This window comes from Telmatherina bonti (assembly GCF_933228915.1).
Source record: "Telmatherina bonti genome assembly, chromosome: 7".
In the NCBI taxonomy this organism is placed as follows: Eukaryota; Metazoa; Chordata; class Actinopteri; order Atheriniformes; family Telmatherinidae; genus Telmatherina; species Telmatherina bonti.
The window spans coordinates 17,103,549-17,128,278 of record NC_136625.1 but is presented as its reverse complement, the minus strand read 5'-3'; the positions used below and the strand labels follow the sequence as shown (position 1 = coordinate 17,128,278).

General features: G+C 40.4%; 3 protein-coding genes across 3 annotated transcripts in view; 1 reads left to right on the top strand and 2 right to left on the bottom strand.

The window, feature by feature from the left end:
• Window positions 1-202: 202 nt before the first annotated feature.
• Window positions 203-9,204, bottom strand: nadkb (NAD kinase b). Its single transcript, XM_079243430.1, has 11 exons — window positions 8,843-9,204; window positions 8,661-8,744; window positions 7,883-8,012; window positions 6,249-6,357; window positions 5,477-5,562; window positions 4,989-5,091; window positions 4,152-4,321; window positions 1,550-1,649; window positions 1,279-1,436; window positions 1,055-1,137; window positions 203-967 (listed from the first exon to the last, which is right to left on the bottom strand). The coding sequence occupies exons 1-11, from the start codon at window positions 9,133-9,135 to the stop codon at window positions 808-810; spliced, it is 1,476 nt and encodes a 491-aa protein (XP_079099556.1). The 5' UTR covers window positions 9,136-9,204; the 3' UTR covers window positions 203-807.
• Window positions 9,205-15,374: 6,170 nt separating this feature from the next.
• Window positions 15,375-16,271, top strand: gpr160 (G protein-coupled receptor 160; the record flags this gene model as incomplete). Its single annotated transcript, XM_079243773.1, has 1 exon — window positions 15,375-16,271. The coding sequence occupies one exon, from the start codon at window positions 15,375-15,377 to the stop codon at window positions 16,269-16,271; it is 897 nt and encodes a 298-aa protein (XP_079099899.1).
• Window positions 16,272-17,142: 871 nt separating this feature from the next.
• skila (SKI-like proto-oncogene a) overlaps window positions 17,143-24,730 on the bottom strand; it is a 29,948-nt gene continuing 22,360 nt past the window's right edge. The window contains exons 5-7 of the mRNA XM_079243937.1: window positions 22,881-23,263; window positions 21,944-22,174; window positions 17,143-21,455 (exon numbers count right to left, since the gene is read on the bottom strand). Coding sequence (XP_079100063.1) covers window positions 21,213-21,455; window positions 21,944-22,174; window positions 22,881-23,263 — 857 coding nt within the window. The 3' untranslated portion in view covers window positions 17,143-21,212. The remainder of the gene's footprint in view (window positions 21,456-21,943; window positions 22,175-22,880; window positions 23,264-24,730) is intronic.

Genomic DNA, 24,730 nt, shown 5'->3' with positions numbered 1-24,730 from the left:
AAAATATATAAAGCATGTGTTTTGTTTTTTTTTCTCTGGACATTTTCACAATATTCCAAGGTAATTATATGAAAGTTGATGAAAATGACACAGCCGACAGAATGGGATGACTTGTGCCTAAAACCATTATATCCTAGACTGAAAACATGCTATTAACATAAAAAAATCAAACTAACGAGGAGAAATAATTTTTAAGCTTTATTTTAACATAACCAAAGTCTGACTGGATCCAGGTCATCAGTCATGCAACTGAATCACATAGTTTGTGATTCTCTGCCTCATGCAGTCTGAAACAATCATGAGAAGTCTGGAAGGCAGCTAAAGCTACAGAATGGAGGCTCTGTATGATGCAAAAACAGCTTACAAGTGTATTTGACTAAGCAATAACAATTAAATTGTAATTAAATTACTATCACAAGAATCCCAAACTCAAAGTCTTGAAAATATATAAATATCACATAAATATGACATTAAATAAAGTCAGAGAATCCTTTATGTACAGATTTACATTTAGGAGATGAGCACAAACAGTTCGGTCTGCTTAATTTGACCTTCGAAAGTACTTTTCCGCCAATTAATGACTTCATGCCTGTAACATGGTTAAGTGATCCAAGTTAAGAAGTTCCAGAGTATTAATGAAAAGTCTGGGTAGTCATCCTCAGTCATTTTGCATTAACATGTAATTATTTGGACTTATTTCAGTCTTGAGTGGGAAACATGCGTTCTCAATGGAAGCTACAGATAAAACTACATTGTGTATGCACGGGAATGTAATGACATGGACTTCCTCTTGGCGGGAGAAACACTTCAGTTTTCCGTGTCTGATGAGTCAGAGATGTCTGCGAGTCGGGCTTGCCTCTTACGTACGTTCCAGTGCAAACACTGAGCCAGACTTTCAAACCAGTCGTACACCAGGTCATGACAGCAGATAGACGGCACGGGGTAACAGGACGTTGTGATTTTAATGCTGTCGGGAGAAAAACAGAAACTCAGAATCAGAAACCAGAATCTAATGGTGAGAGTGAAAAAGATAAGGTCACATCATAAACATCACCAGTCTCCATGCTGGATTTCCTGTCTCCTCCTGCCATCAAACGACACCCAGGCTGTGTTTCTTGCATCAGGAGAGAGTGTGATCTGTTTCAGAAGAGATGAGGTCTTACTTTGATCATAGGCAGCTGATTTTAACCTGATTTCACAAAAGCATGTATTTCCTGAGGGATAACACACTTGGAAAATAATTCAGCAGTGTCTGTATGTCTCCGAGCCCACTCTTACCATGAGCTCCACTCCTGCAGGGACAACAATGGGCCTGAAGGACAGAGAGTGTGGACAGATGGGTGTGACCATGATAGCAGGGACATTAGGGTGGATCATTGAGGCTCCTGCTGCAGCTGCATATGCTGTGCTGCCTGTGGGTGTGGACACAATCACACCTGCAGGACATAAACAGACAGTTATTTACATTTTTATACTTGTTTAAGTAAAATTAACTGTGAAACAAGGTGCAAAAATGGTGACTTCACATCACAGGGGTCAATCCACTCACCATCTCCCTGTACCGAGGTGATGAGACGTCCATCAAGGTACAAATCAACATTGGACAGGTAAGAGGAAGGGCCTCGATCCACCACTACCTCGTTCAACACCTGCAGACACAAAGAATTTAGGTTAGATGGACTTTAGAGAGCGCAGAAAATCTAAATTAGGTTTAGGAATACCATTGTGGGCAATAATGCAGATGCATGATCATGCCAGATAAAAATGTCACTGCAGTGCCATCTACAGGCCAAACGACAAAAAGGTTCTCGTGTGTTTGTGCAAAGTATGATTGATCATGCATGTGGATTTTTATCTATTAAAAACAAAAGCGACTAGATGGATGATTCAAATGACACAACTATGAGTCCGATGTGGATTGTGGAATAACTGTACAGCCATCAATCAAAGTAAATAACTACATTCTCATACACATCCCAGCTCTGTGGCGTCTACAAGGCATGCTTCCCTCTCACAGACATTAAATCTAATCAATGCGCTCGATAAAAACATTAAATTCTCCAGCAGTCGACTCTATTGCTCTGAATTACAGCGTTGCATCCCTGAGGCGAACTGCAAGCAGTCCGGCAGCATACAAATCATGTTCCCCCATTTCAGTCACACAGGATCCTGCGGTGTTTAGCTGGGATGTCTGGCAGATGTTTCTGATGTTGGCTGAGCACATCGCAAACATCCTGCTGGACGCAGCAGACGTGATGTAATGGCAGGTCTAACTGGGGCTCAGAGCCCAGTACAATCCATCATTATCTCATACTGATGAGAGAGAAAACTTCAGGGTGAGACGCAAAAGAAAGGAGAGCAGCCAGATGTGTGTGTACATGCACGGGTGTGTGTGCTTCTGATTCCAGCGCCAAAGTAATCATGTTTAGTTACATAGTGTTTCAGACTGAGAGCATCAGGAATCATTAAATAACCATTTGGCGCTGACTCCACTGTTGACGCCCGCATCTCCATAGCAACTGACTCAACAGAACTTCGCAACATCTGATGTTCTTTCCTTTATGTGCGCCCAAAGCTTTATTATGACTGTCACTATGGAAACCCAGCTGATGCTCTCCGACTGACCCATACGCCATGTATGCACATTAGAACACTTCTGGGATGAAATGGAACACACACACACACACACACACACACATTAACTCATTTGTATAGTCAGTCATCATCTTGATGACTTCAGCGTCCAACTGCTGCAACCTCCAACGCAGCCTCTACAGTACCGAAGGAGGCAACAGGTTGCACATGCTAAATATAAACTACACAGAAAAGGCACAATGAGAGGCAACAATGTCAGTATTGTGTTGTGTTTTGTCATCACTGACATGAAATACAGATATCTGGATGGAGCTTCTGAATAACTGAAGTAGATATGCATGAGGATTGAAGACACACATAACTTTGTTTTTTATGATTGATAAACATTTTAGTGACTATCCAACCCCCATTCTAATGAAAACTCTCAACAGGGCTGCTCAGTAGTTACAACAATCATCCTTAATCATTCAGCCTGCTTCACTAAACTGGCTTTACCAAAGCAGCTTTCTACCATGGCTGGTTTTTATAGTCAAATACGCAAATTTATCACTGGCTCTGGAACTGTGCCATGCAGGACGTTTATGTCAAGTTGAATTAAACAATTAATGGTTGTGAAGAAAAGGCCACAAAGAATCAATTAGAAGAAAAATAATCTAAATGCAAAAACATAAACAATGCAGAAAAGTTATGTCAGTTGCTAGGCAACAGTAGAAGGAGTGAAGTTCTGACAGCAGTTTTGCATCATGTGAGAATTGCATGAAAACCCTGCGGCTTAGGAAGAACGCAGCAGTACAGCCATGTTTTTTAAAAAATGTTCTAGTGCTGTTTTCATCAACACACACACACACACACACACACACACACACACACACACACACACACACGCACACACACAAAAGGCTGTCAGAAATTACACATAACTTTCAAACACTGTGTTCATATGTGTTAATATGCTAATTCATCCTGAGCTCGGTTTTCCTTCTGATGAGGTCATTGCAAGGCATGCTGGTCCAGCGCTGCAGTTATAAGAAACTGAACTAGAAATATAAAGACATGGCTTTCATTTTAAGGCTGGGGTAGCTAATTTTCCTTAAAGACATTTTCTTTTACTCTGGGTGAAGTGGTTCCTCGTCCTGATAGTATTCTATAAATTTTGTAATCATTACCAATAAGAAATATATTGAGCCCCTCAGTTTACTGTAAATCTGTAAAAACTGACCAATTCAAACGTTCAGGCCGAATCGAGGTAGTTCATGTCTTATATTTAGTAAGCTCCTTCTCCCGGCTCTCTTCCTCCACTTCCCGCATCGCACACCCTGCATAACTAATACCCACACTGTAGCAGGTCCATGTCAGTCTGCAACATGTTCAACGGCAAACTAAAAAGGTCAAACTAGGCTGCAGTTTGGCTTTTTCTATATTTTGTTTCATGTTTATCCCAAATATCCTGAAGCTTCACCAGAACACCTCACCTGTGAACAGTGAGAGCTTTGAAACAAAACAAGCTTGTGCACATTAACAGTCCAGCGGCTGCCTTTACACACATGTGAGCTCACCTGCAGCTGTAGGGTGACCTTGCCAGCCTCACTGTTGGTGTGTCCATGAGGAAGCAGTCCATTGTGCTCCAGCTGCGTCTCTCTGCTGTAGGACTGCTGTCCAGCTCTCTGAAGCATGTCCTTCACCACCTTCACCTTCAGACGACTGCGCAGTGTGATTGCTGCGTTGCCTGAAAGCCCAGATGTACATGTTGGCATCAAAAATGACAACAGCTGTGTTTATACGGACCACTTTAAATCAGATTAGCGCCAATCAAAAATAAAGAAAAAAAAGAGGAAAAGCAACTTAATCAGATCAGACTGATCTGATTTAACCAGGTGATGTAGATATTTTATTAATCTGAGCAACAGGAAAATGTTACCATTTGTACAATTAGTGTGGTTTTAATGTTTCTCTGTGATTGGAGTAAATGCTTTCTTTCTGCTCGTGCTTAAACCATGTGGAAGAAAGGTGAGCGGATGAAGTCGGGAGAGGAAGAAACATGGCGGCAGTAAAAACTTAAATGGTCTTTAATGGACTTCTTTTTCTGGAGACCTTGGAAGAGTTCATGATTTCTAAACATCTCTACTAAAAGTTTTAACAGATGGGGGACTAAATTAACCACCTATAAAGATCCACCGTCCCTCTCCGCGTGATTATAAGCAGCAGGACACGTCAGGCTGCACGTTTTCTCGTTGGGATAACTAAATGTTGTTATATTTTCTACAGATTAGCAGCCAAGGACACTTTTTATAAATCAAAAGCATGTAAACAGCCAGCTTTACAGATCAGACATGACTTAATGCTAGACACATTTAGGTTTACACAAACTGAGTTACCAAAAAGTTCAAGTTTACCCTCAAACACTTTGGCCACTTCGGTCTTGTATGACTCAAACTTGAAGGGCGTCAGAAAACCCAGAGAGCCAAGGTGAAATGCCATAACTGGCGGGACGCTGCCCTGCAAGGAAGGGATGCCACGAAATCACACAACTTTTATTAGTACACAATAAAAGGGAAACCACTGTGCATGATAATGTGTATACAGATGAATTATACAGGAAGTGTCTGAACATGGTACTTAACAAAACTTGTGGGAATTGCTGCTCTTTGAAATAGTTTTCAGAAAGTGGTATCATTTTAAAAAATAAGTTTCTCATTAAAGCACTGAAGTGGAAAATCTTCAGATTTGTTTCTACAGTCTGCTTTAACTTGATGCTTTTCTCTTTCAGTAAAAGAGAAACATGAAATTCATAAATGCAAGAATCCAAATAGAAAATTTTGTATAATATGGTTATGATTTTTTTTTATTAAAGATCTTCACTCAACTCACAAAAAAAAAATACCTGGAATAGAGAGGATGCATACAGCAAAGTCCCGTCGCCACCCAGACAGATGATGAGATCAATGCAATCAGAGATATCGTCATAACCTGAAGTCAAACAACATCACTTTTATGGAACACGTCCATGTTACTTTCATTTACAACATTACATTTATGATACCCAGAGGGGGCCGTTTTTATTACATTATAGGAACAAAAACAATAAAATGTCCTTACAGCTCTTCAGGGCAACATCTGATACCTTTTAAGACTTGAGGAAACAGTCGTCACATGTGTTCAGTGATTCATCTGACCAGAAATGACTGAGGAATGGCGCAGACATGTTTTCTGTCCGACAGCAAACCTCTGACTCATCCATTAAACAGTTCTTTTAAACAACTGCAGTCTACAGATAAATGCTCATCTAACAAGCCAATGATACGTGATCAGAAAGCACACTCGTCCTTTCCACTGACTTTTTCTGTGACTGATAGTGAAAATAAACCAAATAGCAGACAAACACGCGGACATTTCAGCTTTAGATTCTTTGAGCTCTGATATATTCAGATGGCAGCACTAAAGAAGCTGGATGCAGCCTATCAAAATGGTTACTATGAGGTTCTGTTTATTCATCTGTGCATCTGCTCTAAAAGTGTGCTGGAGCTTTCTTAATGAACACACCCTGGCAAACAAACCTTAAACTAAACTAATTCTGTAACTAAGTTCACAGAATTAATACATTTAATAAAGCTGAAAGGATGAATAGGTTTGCTGTCGAGCTGCAGGAGTCTCACCCTCTCTGAAGGTGCAGAGCTGATTGCGGATGGAGCCGAAGGCCTCGTCCTTTGACAGCGTGGCGTCATCTGCTACCCTGCGTTCCACATACACCATCATCTGCTTCTCCTGATAATCAAATACATGCTTTAGCGACAACAGCCAAAACATCTTTGCAAAAGTATGCTTTTTAAAACGAAGCAGAACATCTGCCAAACATGTGTGGCTCACAATGACACTGTTTGTGTGGAATGCTAACATGTGGGCTCGGACCATTTGGTTTCACAAAGATTTGTTTTAGAAACGTGGCCAAAACGTGCATAAGCTGCTGGAGACCAGACTGCTGCGTTCTCCGCCATGTCGGAAACATTTCCTGGATACTTTTTGTGAAGACTTGTTGCTCTTTGATATCTTAAATGTTTCTTAGCAGAACCAAGAGGTTAGTTGCACCTGGGAGAGGACAAAACCATCAGATGCCGTCTGCCAAGATACCAAAGTGAAAAGCAAAACTACAACCTTGTGGAGTTTAATCTATACATTTAAATTGAAATATTCTTAACCAGCAATATTTTACTGTAATGTTTTTAAGAATGGGACCAAGATGAACCACAGCAGTATAGCAGATAACAGCATGTTGAGCAATAAGTACTTAAACATAAAAAAATAAATAAATAAAAAAAAATATTCCTAATTTTTTGTGAATAGTGCATATCTGGAAACATGAGTAATTCCATCTGTGTTGATCTCACCTCATGCTAAGTGAAGAATTTTAAGTATTCTACGGAGAGGACAGGCATATGTGTAAACCGTGTGTATCCTTCCTATCCAGGTGAGGCAATGTGTAGGCTGAATGCTGATTGGGTGAAAGTTGGCTTGGGACCAGAATCTCTGATGTTTGAAATATGGACATTACAAGTCTTGTTCCAGCGCCTTTTGTACAAGCATGTTAGAACATTTCCACTCTCAAATATCAGGGTTTTTAACTGCTTGAGGCTTTTTAAGTTGTGCATTTAAGTCTTGTGCACTTGGTTTAATCAGTACATGTCAGATATCAGTGTATTGATCTTTGAATTTAGTCATATTTTTCATATTTTATAGAATATATTGTTTGTAGATCATCTAACTTCTCATGTGACATGTTGTGGTATATGGAGGGAATATTGCCGACTCTGGAGTTGGCCGACACCAACAGCTTTAATCAGCAGGACAACTGACCAAAAAAAAAAAAAAAAAAAAAAACTATTTTAAAAGGGTTTATGGGAAAACTGGACAATAACACCCGATGTAACAAGATGATCAAGATGTGCAAAATATTTTACTTTTGTAGCAGACTGTACGAATATAAGTCTGAAGTGACTAAACGTGTGTTTATATCGGTTTTAAGAACAGAGCTGGAGAGTTCATGTCCATAGCATCACATTAACATAATGTAACAGCAGGGCTTTCTGAGAAATGATACGATATTAATAATCTGTTCATGTTTGTGTGCTTGTTAAGCCATAAAAACAAAAACAAAAAAAAATCAATTCGATTGCGTGAAGATAGTTGTTTTGTCTTAATAATCTTACTTCTAACAACATAATGACAGCCATTCTTTGAAATATATTTTATAACAAAAAAACATACATTTCAGCAGTTGTTTTCTATGCTTTACCTCCACCAGGAACCTGCAGAGCTCTTTGAAAGGCTCAACCAGACTCTCATCTCTGATTTTCCTGATGACGAGAACGTTGACTGGAGGTTTATTCCAGGTGAGCCTCTGGCTGGCAGGGTCCTGGATGTGCCTGTGACACAAATACAATTGAAAAAGAGCCTGAAAATGAGCAAGCAAGCACTTTACTGTACAAAGAAACCCTCACACTTAGTGTCTAAAACAAATTAAACACACTTAAAAGACTAAGTTAAATATCAGACATGTTTTAAGTGCAATAACTTCTGACAAATTACATTGTACAAAGTTGGCCTCAGTTTCCTTCAGATCCTGGCGAATTTCAAATGGAAGCAACGGCTGTGGCGACACTACGTCTTCTATGCTAAATAAAGATGGTTCAACATTCTTCAAGCAGCTGAGTCAATTATTAACTGTAATAAGTGCAGTGCTATAAGTAAGGGTCAAAGATGATAACATAGAAAACTCTTCTTTTTTCTTTACCTTTTCGCTCTTTTCTTCTTAGCTTGGGAGACAATAGGCATTATGCAGATAAGTTCACCAGGAATAATTTCAGGTTATTTGGTAGAAAACTCTTTCAAACAGGGGACAGCTTGGATAAGTAACCTGCCCAGCGAGCCTTCCCATCTCATCAAAAGAGCCAATCACAACATGTTCTTTTTATCTTATCTCAGTTACATAAACTTTTTGGTGTCAATGTCCTAACAAGCAGTTTACACACAGTAAAGTTTACACACGACTAATTCAGCCCCCTCATGCTTACATGACAGAAGTTGGGTTGGGAAGAATACAGGCTTTGGGTCCGAAGTGAGTGGCTGGATATGGTCCATGTAGAAAGTGGGCCTTTCTGTGAGGAGAAAGAGTTAAGATAATAGCATCTTCCATCCAAAGCAGCACATCTGTGACAGTGGCACAGCAGACCAGCTGGTAACCTGCAGTGCAAACCTCTTAAGAGAGCTTTCCGCTGTGTCGCACGACGAAGCAGAGGGCTCTAAGTGCTCGTGTTGGCCTGACAACCTCCGCCGTTCCATCTCCCACAGCAGCTGTTCATGACCATCCCCCCGTCGCTGCGTCCTCTTTCCCTCCCGTCGTCTCCTTGGTGACTTGGATGGGTGCTCCCTGTGCTTGGACGGTCTGGCCAATTCTAACTGCTGATCAGGCGAGTCTGATGGTCTTAACATACCTCTATCGGGCACTGCAGGACCACTCGATGACGGACTTGTCTCTGAATTCTCCATACTGTGAGAAGCCAAACTAAATACACCGTTGAAGTTAGACAAAGAAAGTTACGACTGCATAAGTCTTTATTTTTTTTATTTATTTTAGAAAAAACTGGGTAACATGAAAACATACCGATTACTTAGTAAGGTTAATTCAATTCAATTCAATTCAACTGGAAAGGTTAGACTGGAAACGTGTTGCCTTTTATGACGTTCATTAATAAAATATTAGGAAAGTTAAAATGCAAAACATGCTTTGATGGCAGATGATAAAAATGAGCTATTTATCTGCTTTTCATTGCATCAAATCATATTATATTTTAGTTTTTATCTCTGAACTGCTTATCTTAAAGAAATAAAAGCTGAGAGATAAAAGTGGCATTTAATGGGGTTTTTTTTTTCTTTCGTTCTTTCTTTTGTTTGTTTTTTGTCCACAATAAAAAGTTATTCACTTATCTTTATATTTATAAGTGAGTTTACTTTAAAAGTGAGCTAACTTAAATAGGACAAATAAGTATTTTATTTATTATTGTTGTATCTACTCAAAGTTAAAACCACAAAAATGCTCCAAGGATTAAATGAACAACTATGTTAATCTTAAAAGTTTATCAACTAATAATCTCGGTTTCTTGTAAATATCAGCTGATACTAATCTTTATTTTAGTTTTCTTATAGTTGATCAGATTTTTTTTTTTTTTTTCAAATTTGATTCTCATCTTCATCAACAAGTAAAACGTTTCAAAACTGACACATTGAGAAAATATTTAAATGAGACTTTCAGCTTTCAAAGGGTCATGTATCTATTTTTGAAAGGCAGGTACATTATCCAAGTATTAAAGAGAAACTACCAACTGATCGTCAGAATAGCTGCTAAAATCATTTTTTCATCTGTTTGCTGGGTCTTCTCAGTTCTACCATCTCGCTGGACAAATAGTTTGTTAAGGTTATATTAATGTGGTTACACTATAAATAATAAAGCACATAGTACAACATACCCAGCCAAGGTCTAATATCAAATCCAGAGCAGTACCCTTGGTCCAGGTTTGATAATAGTTTGTGAAACACAGAAACGAAACAGCTATCAGGCAAGCAATAAACTAAATAGATGTGAGCTGTCAGTCTCAGGACAACAAACTCTTCATTTGTTGACAGCTAGTTTTACCTCCTAGCAGATAACAAGCTAACAGGTCTGAACTGCCGTAAAACAGAATGAAATCATTTCTTACGTTTTTTAATGAACAAAAAACTAAATTATATCGAAATTAGCTCACGATTGTTAAGGTGTTCAGACACTACAGGACGTTCATTTAAACACAGAGGTTAAATAATTCAACAGATTACAAAACAGTACATGAGCAAGATAAAGGGGACGTTTCCACTCACGTCACAGCGGCAGCTTCCTCTGCACGTGACCCCGGCAAACATAAACTACAGCGCCAGGTTTGCCCCTGCAGGTCAGAGTCAGAAACTACACTCGCAGTTTGTCGACTAAGTTTGAGTGCGCTTCCATCACAAAAACGCTCTCAAGTTATGAAATCTTTATCATTACACTGAATTGTCTCTGTGTTGTCAAACTATTCGGTTATTGGTGATTTAGTGACAAGCCTAAACCTGACAAGGATTAAAACTGTGATGCTGACTGAATTTGAGCAGATCACAGCATTTTCTGGTATATAATGCAACATATATCACCAGAGTATTCAACAATGGGTGGCTTAAAGAGCCTCATTTTAAAAGTGCTGGCAATCTAGAATGCATGTCTTTTAAAGATGGTGTTTGGAGAAGAAACATTGTGTCTGTATCTAAATGTTGGAATTAACATTAATTCTGCATCCTATCGCACAAAGAATAATCTATACAGACCTTCTAATATACAGACCTTGCTGTTATGCTCTCTGTACCTTCATTAAATTTTAGTCCTAACAGATAATTGTACTGTTTCTTATTTTTCTAAACTACATATCAAACATATCCCTGTTTCTAACTCTGTGGCATGTGGCCTAGGCTTCAGCCATCCTATGAGACTTAATAGGACAAAGCAGGATCAGAAAAAAGAAAGATGGAGATTTTATTTATTTATTTATTTATTTATTTATTTATTTATTCGGGGTTGTATTTTGTCCATTCACACTAATCCATTTGTTTTTCATATTGTTCATTTGAACTCTATTAATACCAAATACTTTTGGTCAACCTATGCTGTTTTTAATTGTGTTACATGCTGCATAAGTAATGTAGGTCTGTATCAATTTAGTGGGTAAAAGGAATTGCTTATTTTGCAAAAAAAAATTTAAAAAAAAAAAAAAATCCCATTATTTCCATTAAGATAAGATTAAACAACATTTTTCAATTAAAAGCAAGTGACAGTTTTCCACGTAAATTTTTATATTATGGCAAGGTATGTTCCAATTCCAGCTGGTGTACATAAATAATTGAAATTAATACAAAATGGTGCAGGACATAAAACAAAATACTACATTAAAAGGAACCTTCAAAAAGAAATCAAATTAATGAAATAAAACTGCCACAATGAAGCAGAGAAAATGTGTGACATAAAATAACATTATAAGAAAGAGCTGTTTTTACAAAAGGGGGCAAATAGAAACATTTTTAGCCATGAATTTAAAACATCATGGAGTTGCAACATACCTAGTTTTCAGAAAGTTCCACACGTGAGGAGTATAAAACCTAAATGCTGTTTCTCCATGTTTAATACTGACTCTGGGGACAGAATATAGATTTGACCTTGTTGACCTGAGGGATCTGTTAGGTTCATAATAAACCAGAAGATCCCAAATGTATTTTAGCTCTGAACATTCAGTGCTTAGTAAACCAACATTAGTTTGTCCGACTATGTAACTAACAGGGCAAAAGCATTATTGCTGTTCTTGGCAATAATGTTAAACAAGAATGCTTGTCTTGCATTTCTCAATCTCTGATTATAGATCTCTTGGGAAACCTGCTTTATTTTTCACCGCCAGCTTGTATAAACATTTCAGGGGTTTGTTCACTAATGTACAATGTTTTTTACCATTTCTGGGCATTTTTGGTAATAATTATAGAACTCTTTTGTGTTACTAAGTCAGTGAAAATATTTTTGGGCACCTTGAAAAGTGTCAATTAAAGAGGCAGAAAAAGAAAAAGGAAGAAAATGAGTTTTTTTTTCTTGATATTTGCTCAAAGCTTAAATTAAATATTATGTATAAGGTAACAAGCATCAAGAAGGGCAGAGTTCACCGGAACTTTAATCTAAAAATAAAGCGTTTCAATAATATTGATATCTTGTGGACATCAAAATGATTTCAAATGCTAAACACGGTTGCAAAGTAAAAGTTGTTTGTTCATTCAGAGACACCACAGTAAAAATGGTGGCACAAATTTACCAGCTGCTGTGTATGTGGACACATGGCCAGTAAATAAAAATGTCTCATTTTCAGAAAAAATTTTATCTTAGTTAAAGGATTATATAGTAACTGAAACAGTTTTTAATGGCATGTGGAATTTTCTAATTCCTTATTCTGATTTTATTTGTCAATATTTGCACACAGCTTGCAGCTCTCTGATTAAACCACAAGGACGATGCAACCATGCTTCTCTGCAAAAACAGGTTTTGCATGCCACTTGAGGGCGTTATGGTGGAAACATTTGATTTCCTAACTTCCTGGTTCACATCCAAAAACCCTGTTGCGTTCACTGGTTTTACTGACTATAATGTTACTGTTTTAGCCACGCCTCCTAAACTGAGAGAGGACACAAAACCAACTACTTTTAAATTAGATATCTGTATTCAAATTTTATTCCTACAATATGTGCCTTGACCTTCAGAGTGCAAAAGGTTGGCAAATTTCTCTTTTTTCTTTTTTTTTATTGAAGTCCATTTCTTGACAAGAAGAGGCCACTACAACCTTGAATGAGCTGAAACGGGCATGGAGAATAGGATACCTGCATGGGTTTCCATGGATTTAAAAGGTATACAAGTTGACTTTAACTTGGATTTGGTCCAGAAACGCTGATCTATCATTTGAGGAGTCATGTTTTCTTCTCGTTTTTTGTTTTCTTAAATATCTTATTATACATTTTGGCTGTTTCGGGGAGTGGTATGTACTTGTCAGTGTGTTATTTATTCAGTACTGGGGTAAGGAATGAAAACTCTGAGACAGGGGAGTTTAAATATGTTTTCTTGTGTTAATATTTTATCAGTTCCCACTTCATATTCATCCCAGTCAGATACACCTGCCTTGGACTCCGTATAGATGCTGTTTAAAATAAGAGAAACCAAAACATGAAAATCTCGTTCTGCTCCTCACAGTGAGAAATAATAGATTTGGATCAATGATGCTCACATCAACACATCCTCAGCTGAACCCAATATTAACGAGCAGGTTGCCTATTACAAGAAAGAGGAAAATTTATAAACTGATTTGCAATAGGTTTGATATTGTCCCGAGACACAGCCTTATTTACGGTGGTAACAGACTAAACATAAAGAAGACAAGGTCATTTGAAGGTGGAGCTTCTGATATGGTGACTATCAGACGGGACAAGACGGAGGATTAGGGTCATCATGACCTAACACGCATAAATAGTCTAAAAATGATCATTTTCTCCAACAGCACAAACTCTTAAGATGTTAAGTCCATTATAAACACTCAAAATTAATACATTTAAAACACACACATATAAAAGTGACTGATTTTTGTTTAGTTATTCTTTTTACACTTTAAAAAAAATCACTGCTTAAATGCACACACAACACACACATTCGCAGCTGGTCTTATCGTGCTGTGTATGAAATAATTGTTCAGCAAAAGGTTAAACAGGATGATGATGTTATTCTTATTTCATTATTTATAGCTGGTTGAAGCAACACTGTCCTCCTGTTTTAGGAGTTGCTGTTTTGCCTGTAAGAAAGAGCTCTTACAGAAAAAACCATTAAAAACACCAAACTCTTAAAAATACCTAAATCCATGTTTATGTCCGTCTGTTTGAGTCTATGTTCACAAATACATGCAGAATAATCTCAGGTGAAGAAGTTAGTTTACAAATGCATAGACGTGGCTTCTGGGCAGGGTTGCGTTTCAGGTCCAGGTTTGGCAGTTGATGTTGTACAAGTTTTCTTCTTTTGTGCAGACAGCACCTTTAGCAAACAGGAAGCATTGACTGAACATTTCACCACAGTTGACTAACCCACCAACAATTCAGTGTCTAACCAAAGCGCATTGGGGAAGTGGACAAAGACACTGTGATGTCACGTATTTGCTTCTCATGTGTTCAACATTTGGTCACTTCAGCATTACCAGAATATAACCAGTTGCAAACAGACCACATTTAGACTAGAGAGTAGAACCAGTAACTGGAAGCTTCACTGGACCCAAATATGTCACTTTAGGGACAAAGATTCATCTATTAGTGGAATTAGATAACACACACACTAACGCTCACAGTTACAGACACTATCTTTCACAGCCTTCTCCGGACCTTGCCTCTCCCTCCACTCACAGACGACGAGTTGTGAGTTATACAGTTACAACATAAGGGAGTTGTTTGTTCCCTTATGTTGTAACTGTATAAAAAGGTGCTCTGATTTCATGGCTGCTGCTTCAGGCTGCCTGATCCTGACAAATGAAGCCGATTGTGATTCTGATACAGTCTAGTGTTGTTGGGAACTCTGAAAATAACTGAGTTAATAAGGGAATTTGCAGTTTTGGGAGTTGTGTGTACATGTCTAATACAAGCAGGAAAAGGTTTGAGCTTTCTGCTGTGGAATTTCCATTTTTAGTTTTACTTCCTCCGTCTTGATCTGCAGTGGGATGTGTATTATGCACCAATCTGAGTTCAGCCAAATTCAAAGCATAAACACCTGAAGGACTTTTTGCTAAGTATGCCAGCAATTTCAAGACATAACTGGGTTTTTTTTTTACAACCTGTAACATGAACAGTTTTTGTTAACTGTGATGCTGCTGTATTTGACTCTTTTCAAGCTAAATGCCACCTCATGTCATTGATTTACTATGTTAGTAGTGGTTCCCTTAAAATGTCACAATGATCAAGGCTTAGAGACAAAATGATGTGTGTTGCTACATAATGATGAAAATTTAATGTTACAGATTAAAACTTGGCATTTTTAGTTTAGTTTATGCTTAAGTGGAGGCTTAATCTGGATCATGTTCTGCTTTTACAGTTTCATCAGTGTCTCTGGAGTAGCTCATTGCTGCTGGTGTCCTCCTGCTGAAAAAGTCTCCTCCAGCACACCCACCATGTACATCCCCATCACCTCCATCTTGCTTGCACTGGGAGGAAAATGTCTGCTCAACTGGGTCCTGGTGTTTTTCCAGAGGCAGCACACCAGCAGAAGCTTCCTGGGAGTTTTCAGTGTTTTTCTCGCTGTCATGGATGCAGCCCTAACCCTCACCGTTACCGCCATTCACTTCTGCAGTGATGGATTCCTCATCGTCTTTGGTTATCTGCTGACCAGCTACCATATATGTTTGCTAATTCAAATCGTGGGAGAAGTCCACAGAGTGCTGCACTGGCCTGTCACAATGGCAGCTGCTTTGGACTGTTCCTGCACTGTGACTCTGCGATTGGACGCTGCCAGTCTCAGGTTAAAATGGATTTTCTATTTATCTGTGAATGTCTTCTTGTGGTGCTTTGCGGCTTTCTACATCTTCCTGTTATCTGACTTCATTCCCATCATGGAGGATGTTACCTACCATGACATAGACAGGTGCTGGGTTGCACCGTCCTCTCAGATCCTACATATTACCCTGCTGCTGCTTGTCCTTATTCTGGGCTGCGCTGCACTGCATGCTGGGTGTCCTGTGATGCTCAGCCACCACACTAAACAGCCAGCACTACATAATCCTCTAAAAAAACTAACTGTAGACCAAAGTCAAACTCAGTCCTGGAGAAGTTTTGTTCCGCCAGCTCTGTGTATATTTCTCCACAATTGGACCCTCTTCCTGGTTTTCCTGGCCGTGCTCCTCCTTCTGCCCATGGGAACACCCTCATACCTGGACCTGAATGTCGCCTGGCTCTGCTTCCTCAACAGCCTTTTGATTGCGCTTGTTTTATGTGCAGTCTGTCCAGCCTCACAGCTATCGCAGGGATTGGTAGAAGTTCCTCCAGACAGCTTCTGTGAGTGGAAAGTGTAGTTTCGTTCATTTTGGAAGGACTGCTTTGGACAAGAATCAGTTCAGGACACATGGAAGAAAAACTAACTCCTGTGTGGCTTTTTTCGTCTAATTTAGTAGGCTACTGCTCAAAACTCACGAGCTATTCTTCTTTTTTTTATTTCATTTACGTATGTATTTACTTATCCATTATAATGCCAGAAGGCTGGTTTCTGCCATCATCTCACAGCTAGAAGATTTTTGGCTTAAACCTTGGCTTGCACCTTGTTGTATAGTATGTGCACAGTATGTGGTATGCACTTTGTTCTCTCTGGGCACCTGGGTTTCTTCCTGCAGTCCTAAAACAAAAAAGATTGTGTAATTAACTGATTATAATAAATGTGATGGACAAGCGTGTTTGTTGTTTGACAGATGGTGAGACAGGAGCTTTCTCTGCTGCACCTGTGCATTGGACTAAGCGTGTGTGGACATGCAAATGACCAGGGAAACGTGGTAAATGGCCCAGTGGCGCCTTGAAATATGTGAAAGCCTAAATAGTCAAATTTAAAGCAATTACATCATCAAGAATTCTTCATTGTCATTGTGCATATATTTAATAAATTTTTATTTGGTACCCATTGGCATCAGTCGAAAGCACTGAAACTGAGCTTAAAAGCCAGCATTCAGCGTACCTATCTTTATTCTTCATCACAGTTTTAATCCTTAGACAAATTCTTTTGTAATTTCCTTTAGTAATCTTCAGGAATAGGTCTCTAGGCTTCTTCGGGACATTGCAAAGCTTTTCTCTGCCTTGTGCTCCATTGTCTGTCAAAATGATCCCACACTGTTTCAATAATGTTGAAGTCCAGGCTTTGGGGGGGATTCACCATTCCATAACGCCTGTTGGCTCCAATTCTCTGTCCACTTCTTACGCCAGCTTACCTCGGCATTTTCGCCCTGTTTTCCTTCATGAAGCATGGCTTCTTGACAGCCATGCTTCAAAAAGTCAATGAGAACAATCTGCAACAAAAGAAACTAAAGACACCAGTTTTGACACTACAGAACTTTACTTGAATTTGATCCAAGTTTCTTTTCTATACAGGGTTTATTTACAAGATCTGAAATGTGGAAAGGAAAAAAGAACAGAAGTAAACAAAAACTAGATACAACTGAGGTATCAGCTAGAAGCATTTACAGGTATGTCATTTACTAGTAAATAATGATGATCAACAGTTAGAGATGCAGTGTCCTCTGCTTAAAAAACATCTTATATCACAACATGAGGTAGGAGAACAGTGTCTCTATTCATGCAAGAACAAAAGTCTCATCACACTTTTAGTATTGGCAACATAGTATGCAATGGTAATACACAGATTGCGTTTCATGACTCATGATAAAGGGGAAAAGGTTCTTTTAAGCAAATTAATATTTTCATCTTTTACAGGATGTAAAGAAACTGAACTATGGTCCTTGCAGCAACCAGTGATCAGTGTGGAGGTCACCATTGCAGCTCTACTACTAAGAATATTTTGTGACTGAAAATTACACACCTGTCCACAAAGCAAAGCTCCAACGACAAGCTCATTTGTTTTTATTTGTTGCATATCGAACATGTTAAAACTCTGCTCCTTTGCTTTGTTTCAGTCAGTTGGGCAAAATTCACACGGGTAGAAATTCTGTACAAATCATCTCAAGTTTTCATAACACCCCAAAAAGCAAAAAAAAAAAAAAAAAAAAAAAAAAGATAAAGGAAAAAAGACCCAACATGCTGTGTTATAAGGATTATTCTCTCCTATCAGTTCGTCCTTTTTGCTGCTTAAAAGGCCAAACAGCGTCCCCTTGTGTATAAAATGCAAAATACTCTGAATTTTAAAAAGCAGACTTCAGACTCTTGTGTTGAATTAAAAGACTATTTGTGGTTTCTGCTTTGCAATAGAGGTAAATAAGTTAGTAAGAAATAATACTGATTATAATCTGAGTAACCACCGACAAGGATATTAATAATGGTTTAAATGAGAAAACCGCACATCCAAAGCTACATGAGCAGGTTTTCCTTCGTTCCCTTTTCAAATCCACCATGCTTCAGACGGTCGCTCACAATTTCTAATTAAATTAGGTAACAATGTACAATCTTCTTAATCTTATTCCGAGTTTCTGTGCAGCCTCTCAGCCATGAATGATATAAAAACTCGCTCATGTTCAATATTCATGCATACGAGCCTTCTTAATGAGGGAAACTTTTAGTCTGTCCTTTTTAACAATAAAAACATTTATGGAGTGGCCTAGTGACACATAATGTAAGGGCAGAAAAACATGCACAAAAAAATCATCATAATAAAAGAAAAATCACTTTTTGCTTTCTTTCTTTGTTCCCTTTATAAACTTGCAATTTCGCTCAGGAGAGGAGGGTCAATGCAGAGCAAAAAATAAGCTTACATTACACATTGAAACAGTTTGTTTGGATGAAATCCACAAAAACAGTTGCATCAGTTCAGAAAGAGGGGTAGAAGTGTGTAACAAAGTTTCATTTTCCTATTTTGCTGTTGTCCTGCTTTATGTCTGAATAACCCGTGCACTTCCCTCTGCATCCACTCAACAAAAGTCAAGTTTCCATTTACGCAAATATCATTTGTTTAGAAAAGAAAAGAAAAACATTTAGGCCGACTTAAGCCCTGGTTCTTGTCCAAATGATATAACCTTCCGAAGATTATTTATAGAAGAACAGTTAATATATTAATGACTACTGTATTTACAAAGTGAATATAAATCTTTCGTTAATATGTTAAATATTTTCTTTCAATATTTCAATAAAGGTTTAAATGGAACAACAGTAAAGTGTACATTTGTGGGATGGGTTTGCTTTAACCTGCACCTGCTCTCATGACACTCCGCAAACCAGGACTGTTCTCTGCCCGCTCTATAAGGTCTGTTATTGTAAAGGGAAGCTGTGTAAGAAAATCTGCATTCAACCGGATGGCGCACAGTGGAATGTCTATCAATTTGCATTAATAGCAGATGCATAAAAACAAGCTCAGAGTTTAGCTGAGGCCGATCCCATTACACAGTTATTTACACACACACGCTCACGCACACACTCGTTCAAAGGGATCTTCTTAGTGGCAATAAAAAGCGCTTTTGCCTGGCAATGGACACAATAAAAGTTCTCTTCCTCTGCTTGATGACTGCACGCTCTCCTGGGCATCTACAAAACCCAGCTGATGTGGTGCTGGAGATGGGTGGACGGGCATGAGGGAGGTTACTGGGGAGCTGGGAGATCCAGTACAGTGTTGCCCAAGTGTAGGCAGAGGGCCCCAGACGGCAGCAGCTGTCCTCATTCTGGCAGTACACAACAAAAAAAAGGGTTCCCTCGGTACCCCTGGTGTCCGGGCCACCCAGTCAGCCGTAGGAGAGGAGGGGGTGCACCAGTCCTCCGAGCGCTCCTCGGCCTTGCTCTGCACGTCGCTGTTTGTTCAGCCAAGCAGACTAAATGGAAACAGGACCCACACCATCCTAGACCTGCGTCCCACATTCTTGAATGACATTCTGACAAACAGGGGGGAGGGTGGGAGGAGGAGGAGGAGGGGGGATTTTCTGCTAATAATGAAGTTAAATGAAACAAAAAAAGAAAAGAAACTAGAAAGCAGGGACAGACTGCAGCTTTGCTCATCGGCCGGAAACGCTGGGGCCATTGTTCTGCATGAATGCCTGCACTGCACTGACACACTCTAGTGTGTGCAGTTGTGTGAGGATGTTGAATATATTATTACGGTAACACAGTGCAGCTACTACACACACACACACACACACACACACACACAAACACACACATACACACACAGAAGACTCAGCCTTTCTTCGTTTTTAGAAAAGCTACACCTGTGTCCAGACACATTCCTCTGCCAGAAGGTTCTAGAGGAAAAGAGCATGGTAAGTGGAGAAATACAGCTTTGCCAAGCCTGACAGAGGAGCGCAGTGTTTTCCAGTCTACCACAAAGCAGGTAAGGTTGGTAAAGTATGTGTGTAGGGGAGGGTAGGGGGCTGGGCAGCTGGTGGATTGATGGCAGGAGAGTCCCGGCGCTGCCCAGCAGAGTGAAGAGGAAACCAGTCTGTGATCCAGGCCAGAATATTTTATAGCTAGCTACCTTGTAGGGCGTCACACTCAAAAAGTCACTTCAAGTTCAGCATCACAACTGGCATATTTTCATGAGGTTTTATGACATCTGCAAATGTCTTCTTTTGTACAGTAAAGGTCTCTCCCCTCAATAAAGCCTTGATATATATATTTTTTTAATATTATACTTTACTTGTTGTTTATAAGGAGTCCAAAACAGGAACGACAAAAAAGATGCAGTGAAATGTCAGTCTACTGTACTCGCTGGTACTTGAGTGTTTGGGCTTGGTGTGTACAGAGAAAGATGAGGCACGCAACCAGGCAGCGTTATGTGTCCATAGGCACCAGCTGCTGTGCCAGATAACAGCATGAAGTGTTGTCAATGAAGAGTGGAGGGTCCGAAATCAACTCATTAGCTCGTGGAGGCAGAGAGCAGGAAGGAACATGAGAGGAGAGTCAATTGAGATGTGGAGATGGAGATGGGTTGAGCTGGTCTCTTCATGACCATCCTCCTCTCTGTGAAGCAGCTGTTTGTTCAGTAAAGTCCATAAATTAATTCAAACATACATGCCCAAACATTTTTAAATACTGTTTTAAAGATAAGAGAGGGAAGCGAAAATAAAAGTAAAAAAAAAAAAAAAAAAAAAAAGACAAAACTTTTAGGTCATGTTAAATTATAAAAACAAAAATCAGTCCTACGCTGAGATAAAAAGAGGGAGAAGGGGGAGCTGCACAACGCTTAAAAACAGCCTGAGGAGACGTGAAGCTCCTTTTTTGCTTCAGGCTGATTTGTTTGTGTGTGTAGAGTTGGCGGGTGACTGAAGAGGAATGAGGGAGGGCGGGAGAGAAGGAGGCGCCTGGAGGGGTTGCAGTTACTTTTGGCCAGTCAGTGGGGCCTCAGAGCAGGGTGGGGAGTGGGCGTTCAGGGGTCCAGTGGAGGGGGTGAGAGGAGGAGAGGGGCTGCCTCCCATTGTGCCAGACTGGGCCATCTGCTGCTTGAGCTGAGCAATCGTGCGCTCCAGCTTCTCGCGCGCCTCCCGCTCCCTACGCAGCTCCTCCTGCAGCTCCTGCCGGTCGGTCTCCGCCCGCTCCAGCCTATGGCGTAGCTCCGATAACTGCGAGGAGAAACAGACGCAAGGCAAAGTGATGACTTCATCCAATCAGAAATCAAATAGCTGGATATTTTCCAGCAATATGTCCAAAGTCACGATAAGATGCTCAGAATACATTACATGTTTTTTTAAATATGAATTTATCTCACAGCCTCACAAAGATGCAAGCATCTCGTCTGGCTGGCAGAGAACTGAAGTTTTCTGCCAGTGGAGGCGAGACAGGAAGGGCCTCAATGACAGACAGGAGTCGATACCACAGCCCTGAGCTCAAGCTAACAACGAGATAACGACTGGTGGAAACCCAAACAAAGGATTCTGCCTTTTACATTCTTACACACCACTCATCTAAACACAAAACTATGTTTGACATATCTGCATGAATGTAGAAAAAATGAACTGCTCAACTCAGTATTTTTATGTCAAGTTTGATGATGACACGGATGTTTACGTTTTCTCCTTATGTCAGAGATCCACGCTCTCATAGCTCATACCTGTGCAGTGTAGTGGGCCTCCTGTTGGCGTTGAGCCCCCGGCTCACACGCGCAGGCCTGTTGTCGAAGTTGCTCTAGACGGGTCTCCAGCTCCAGCTGCTCCTGGCGGGCCTGGCTGAGCTGCCGAGCCTGCTCGCTGTGCACCGCCTCCAGCTCGCTGCGCAGTTCCCGCTGCTCGGCGCTCAGCTCCCGTAGCCGCGCTGCTTCGCCCCCACGCAACGCCTCCAGTTCCTGGAGACACAGAGACTAAAGTCAAGGAAAATAACCACGATAATAATGTCACACTTCCCTGACCCCTGGAAAATAAAACGGCTTCACATTATGGCCAATCCACACGGGGGTCTTTTAGCTGATAGTTGGAACTCTGCTTATTCAAGCCTCAATCCTGACAGAACCTCAAACCGTGTTTCTAACTTCTGGCATTTATTTGTGCACATTTAGTGGGAGTAAGAAGAGGATGGAGCAGCAGGGGAAAAGATGAAAGTGAAAAGAAGTTTTGTAAAAATAGCACAAATATTCTATTAAATGACATTTTATTTCAGATTATAAATTCTACTCAAACCCTATCAGTGAGCTTTAATAAAGGGACGTAGTTCAGCGGTTGTGGACATCACAGTTGTATAAGTCGAAGCCATTTCCGCACGTGCAAACTGAAATGTAACTTCCGGGTTTTAATAAGTTGTGGGTTTTAATAGCATCTTAGATCAGTGAAACCGTGTGGTTTATATGTTCTGCTGACTTGAGGTATAAATTGGAGAGAGATCTGATTCCAGCACGTTTCCTGTGATGGGAGGGGGTTGGAGAGAAGGGTTAGGGGTCAGTGGAAGGCGAGCGTCACCTTCACATCTACATCAAGGACACCTTTAATAGGCAGGAACGGGAACATTATTTCAGGCTCATTTGTCTTGGGTTTTCTTCCTTCTGACCAGCGCCTCACCATTTCCAGCTGCAGCTGCTTGTGCAGGGTGGAGTTGAGCTTCTCCTGCTGCCTGCTGTACATCTGCATGATCTCCACAACGATCCTGTCCTTGTCGTCCTCCAGCCCCCCCACCACTACTGCACCGCTGCTTGTGGCAGAGCTCATGTCCTTAGCTGCAACTTCCGTTACCGATGACAACAACGACGCAGGAGGAGCAGGAGGAAAAGGAGGAGGGGTGTGGGGGGGCATGTGGGTGGTTTTCTTGCAGCCTGGGCTGCTTGTCTCCATGGAAACTGGCTGGGTTTGGCAATCCCGCTCGGTGGCCGAGGCAGCAGCAGCAGCGGCACATTGGGATTTGGCCTCCTCGGTGCCAGCAGTGACGGGAGGCGATGCGTGAAGATCTGAGGAGGAAACGGAGAGGAGGATGAAGGAGGGAGGAAAAAAAAAAAGGAGGTGGTTGAAAGACAGGAAGTGCGAGCCATGCTGGTGTGCACTTCCACCCACGCTTAGTAACACCCTCACACAACCTCATAAAAGCCTAGACTTCTTCCACAACAAACGCATACACACGCACAAGTACGACATGGCAACAGCCGATGAACCAAACACTCGCCCACAAATTCTCTGTGTTTGCCCTCAGACACACGAAGCAGAAAAAAGGCCTTGTGTAAGAGCATTCTGTGCAAACTCCACCTTCATTTAAACTCTGGTTTGTTCCCTTGCTCTGCCCTTTAAGGTGTGTGTATCATGGAAAATAAGGGTACGAGGGTAATCTGTGGCAATATCAAAATCTAAATCATCTGTCTCTATTATCTAGGGTTTTTTACCCAAGAGCACAACTAACGTGCAGATGAAACAACTCAGATGAATGACAGCCATTTTCAGACCTTCCAGGTAATTTAATTGTTTTTTTTAAGCTTTTTAAGTCAACAGCATTAACTTTAAACCATTTTAGATCCCAATTCCTGTTTAATCTGCTTCCTAAGAGAAGAACTACACGTTTTGTTTTAACAGACAAACGTGCTCTGAGAGACAGAAAAGATGCGCAGAAATAAACTGAAGAGGGAGAATGAGAAAGGAGGAGTGCTTGCAGTGAGAAGGGTAAAAAGAAGAGTGGGTGGAAGGATTGATAGCAGACTGAGAAGGAGGAAAGAGACATGGATGGATGCATGAAAGAGGAAGTAGGGGAACAGACGGAGAGCAGACTCAGACAGGATGTGGATCTGGCTGCCAGGAGAAATGGAGGATAGAGGGAAGCCAGACAGATTGGTTGGAGAGGAGAAAGGGGAGCAGGACGCCTGAGAAATATGAGTGAAAGAGAGAGAGAGAGAGGGGCAGCCTAGCAGTCAGATGTAGCGTTAATAATGGTGGACAGAAACCATTTCCATGATTCATCCTCGTTCTCTCTGTGTATACACACACACACACACACACACACACACACACACACACACACACACACACACACACACACACACACACACAGAAATCCCAGAGAGGTCACTGCCATTTCACCCCCCATGTTCATCTACAGTCAGGTGCCCTCCGAGTTGTAATATGAAGGTCAGTGGATGATTACATGCATCACTGCAGGCTACAAAGTGTGTGTTGGTATTGTAAGTTTATAGTAAAGCATGTGTCGGACTTGAGTGAGATGCACGAACCTGATATGTCTTTCATTTATGCTTATGTTGCACAGCGACTGCTGCAGCTGGCTGTATCGATGTCAAGTATTTATAGGCAGACATGCATCAGACTGTGTCTAATGTGCACACACACGAGCATTAATCAAATAATAATTCATATTTAATGAAAAAGTCACATTAGAGTCATCTCAAACGGTTTGCGGAGGCTGAAAATTTGTTCCA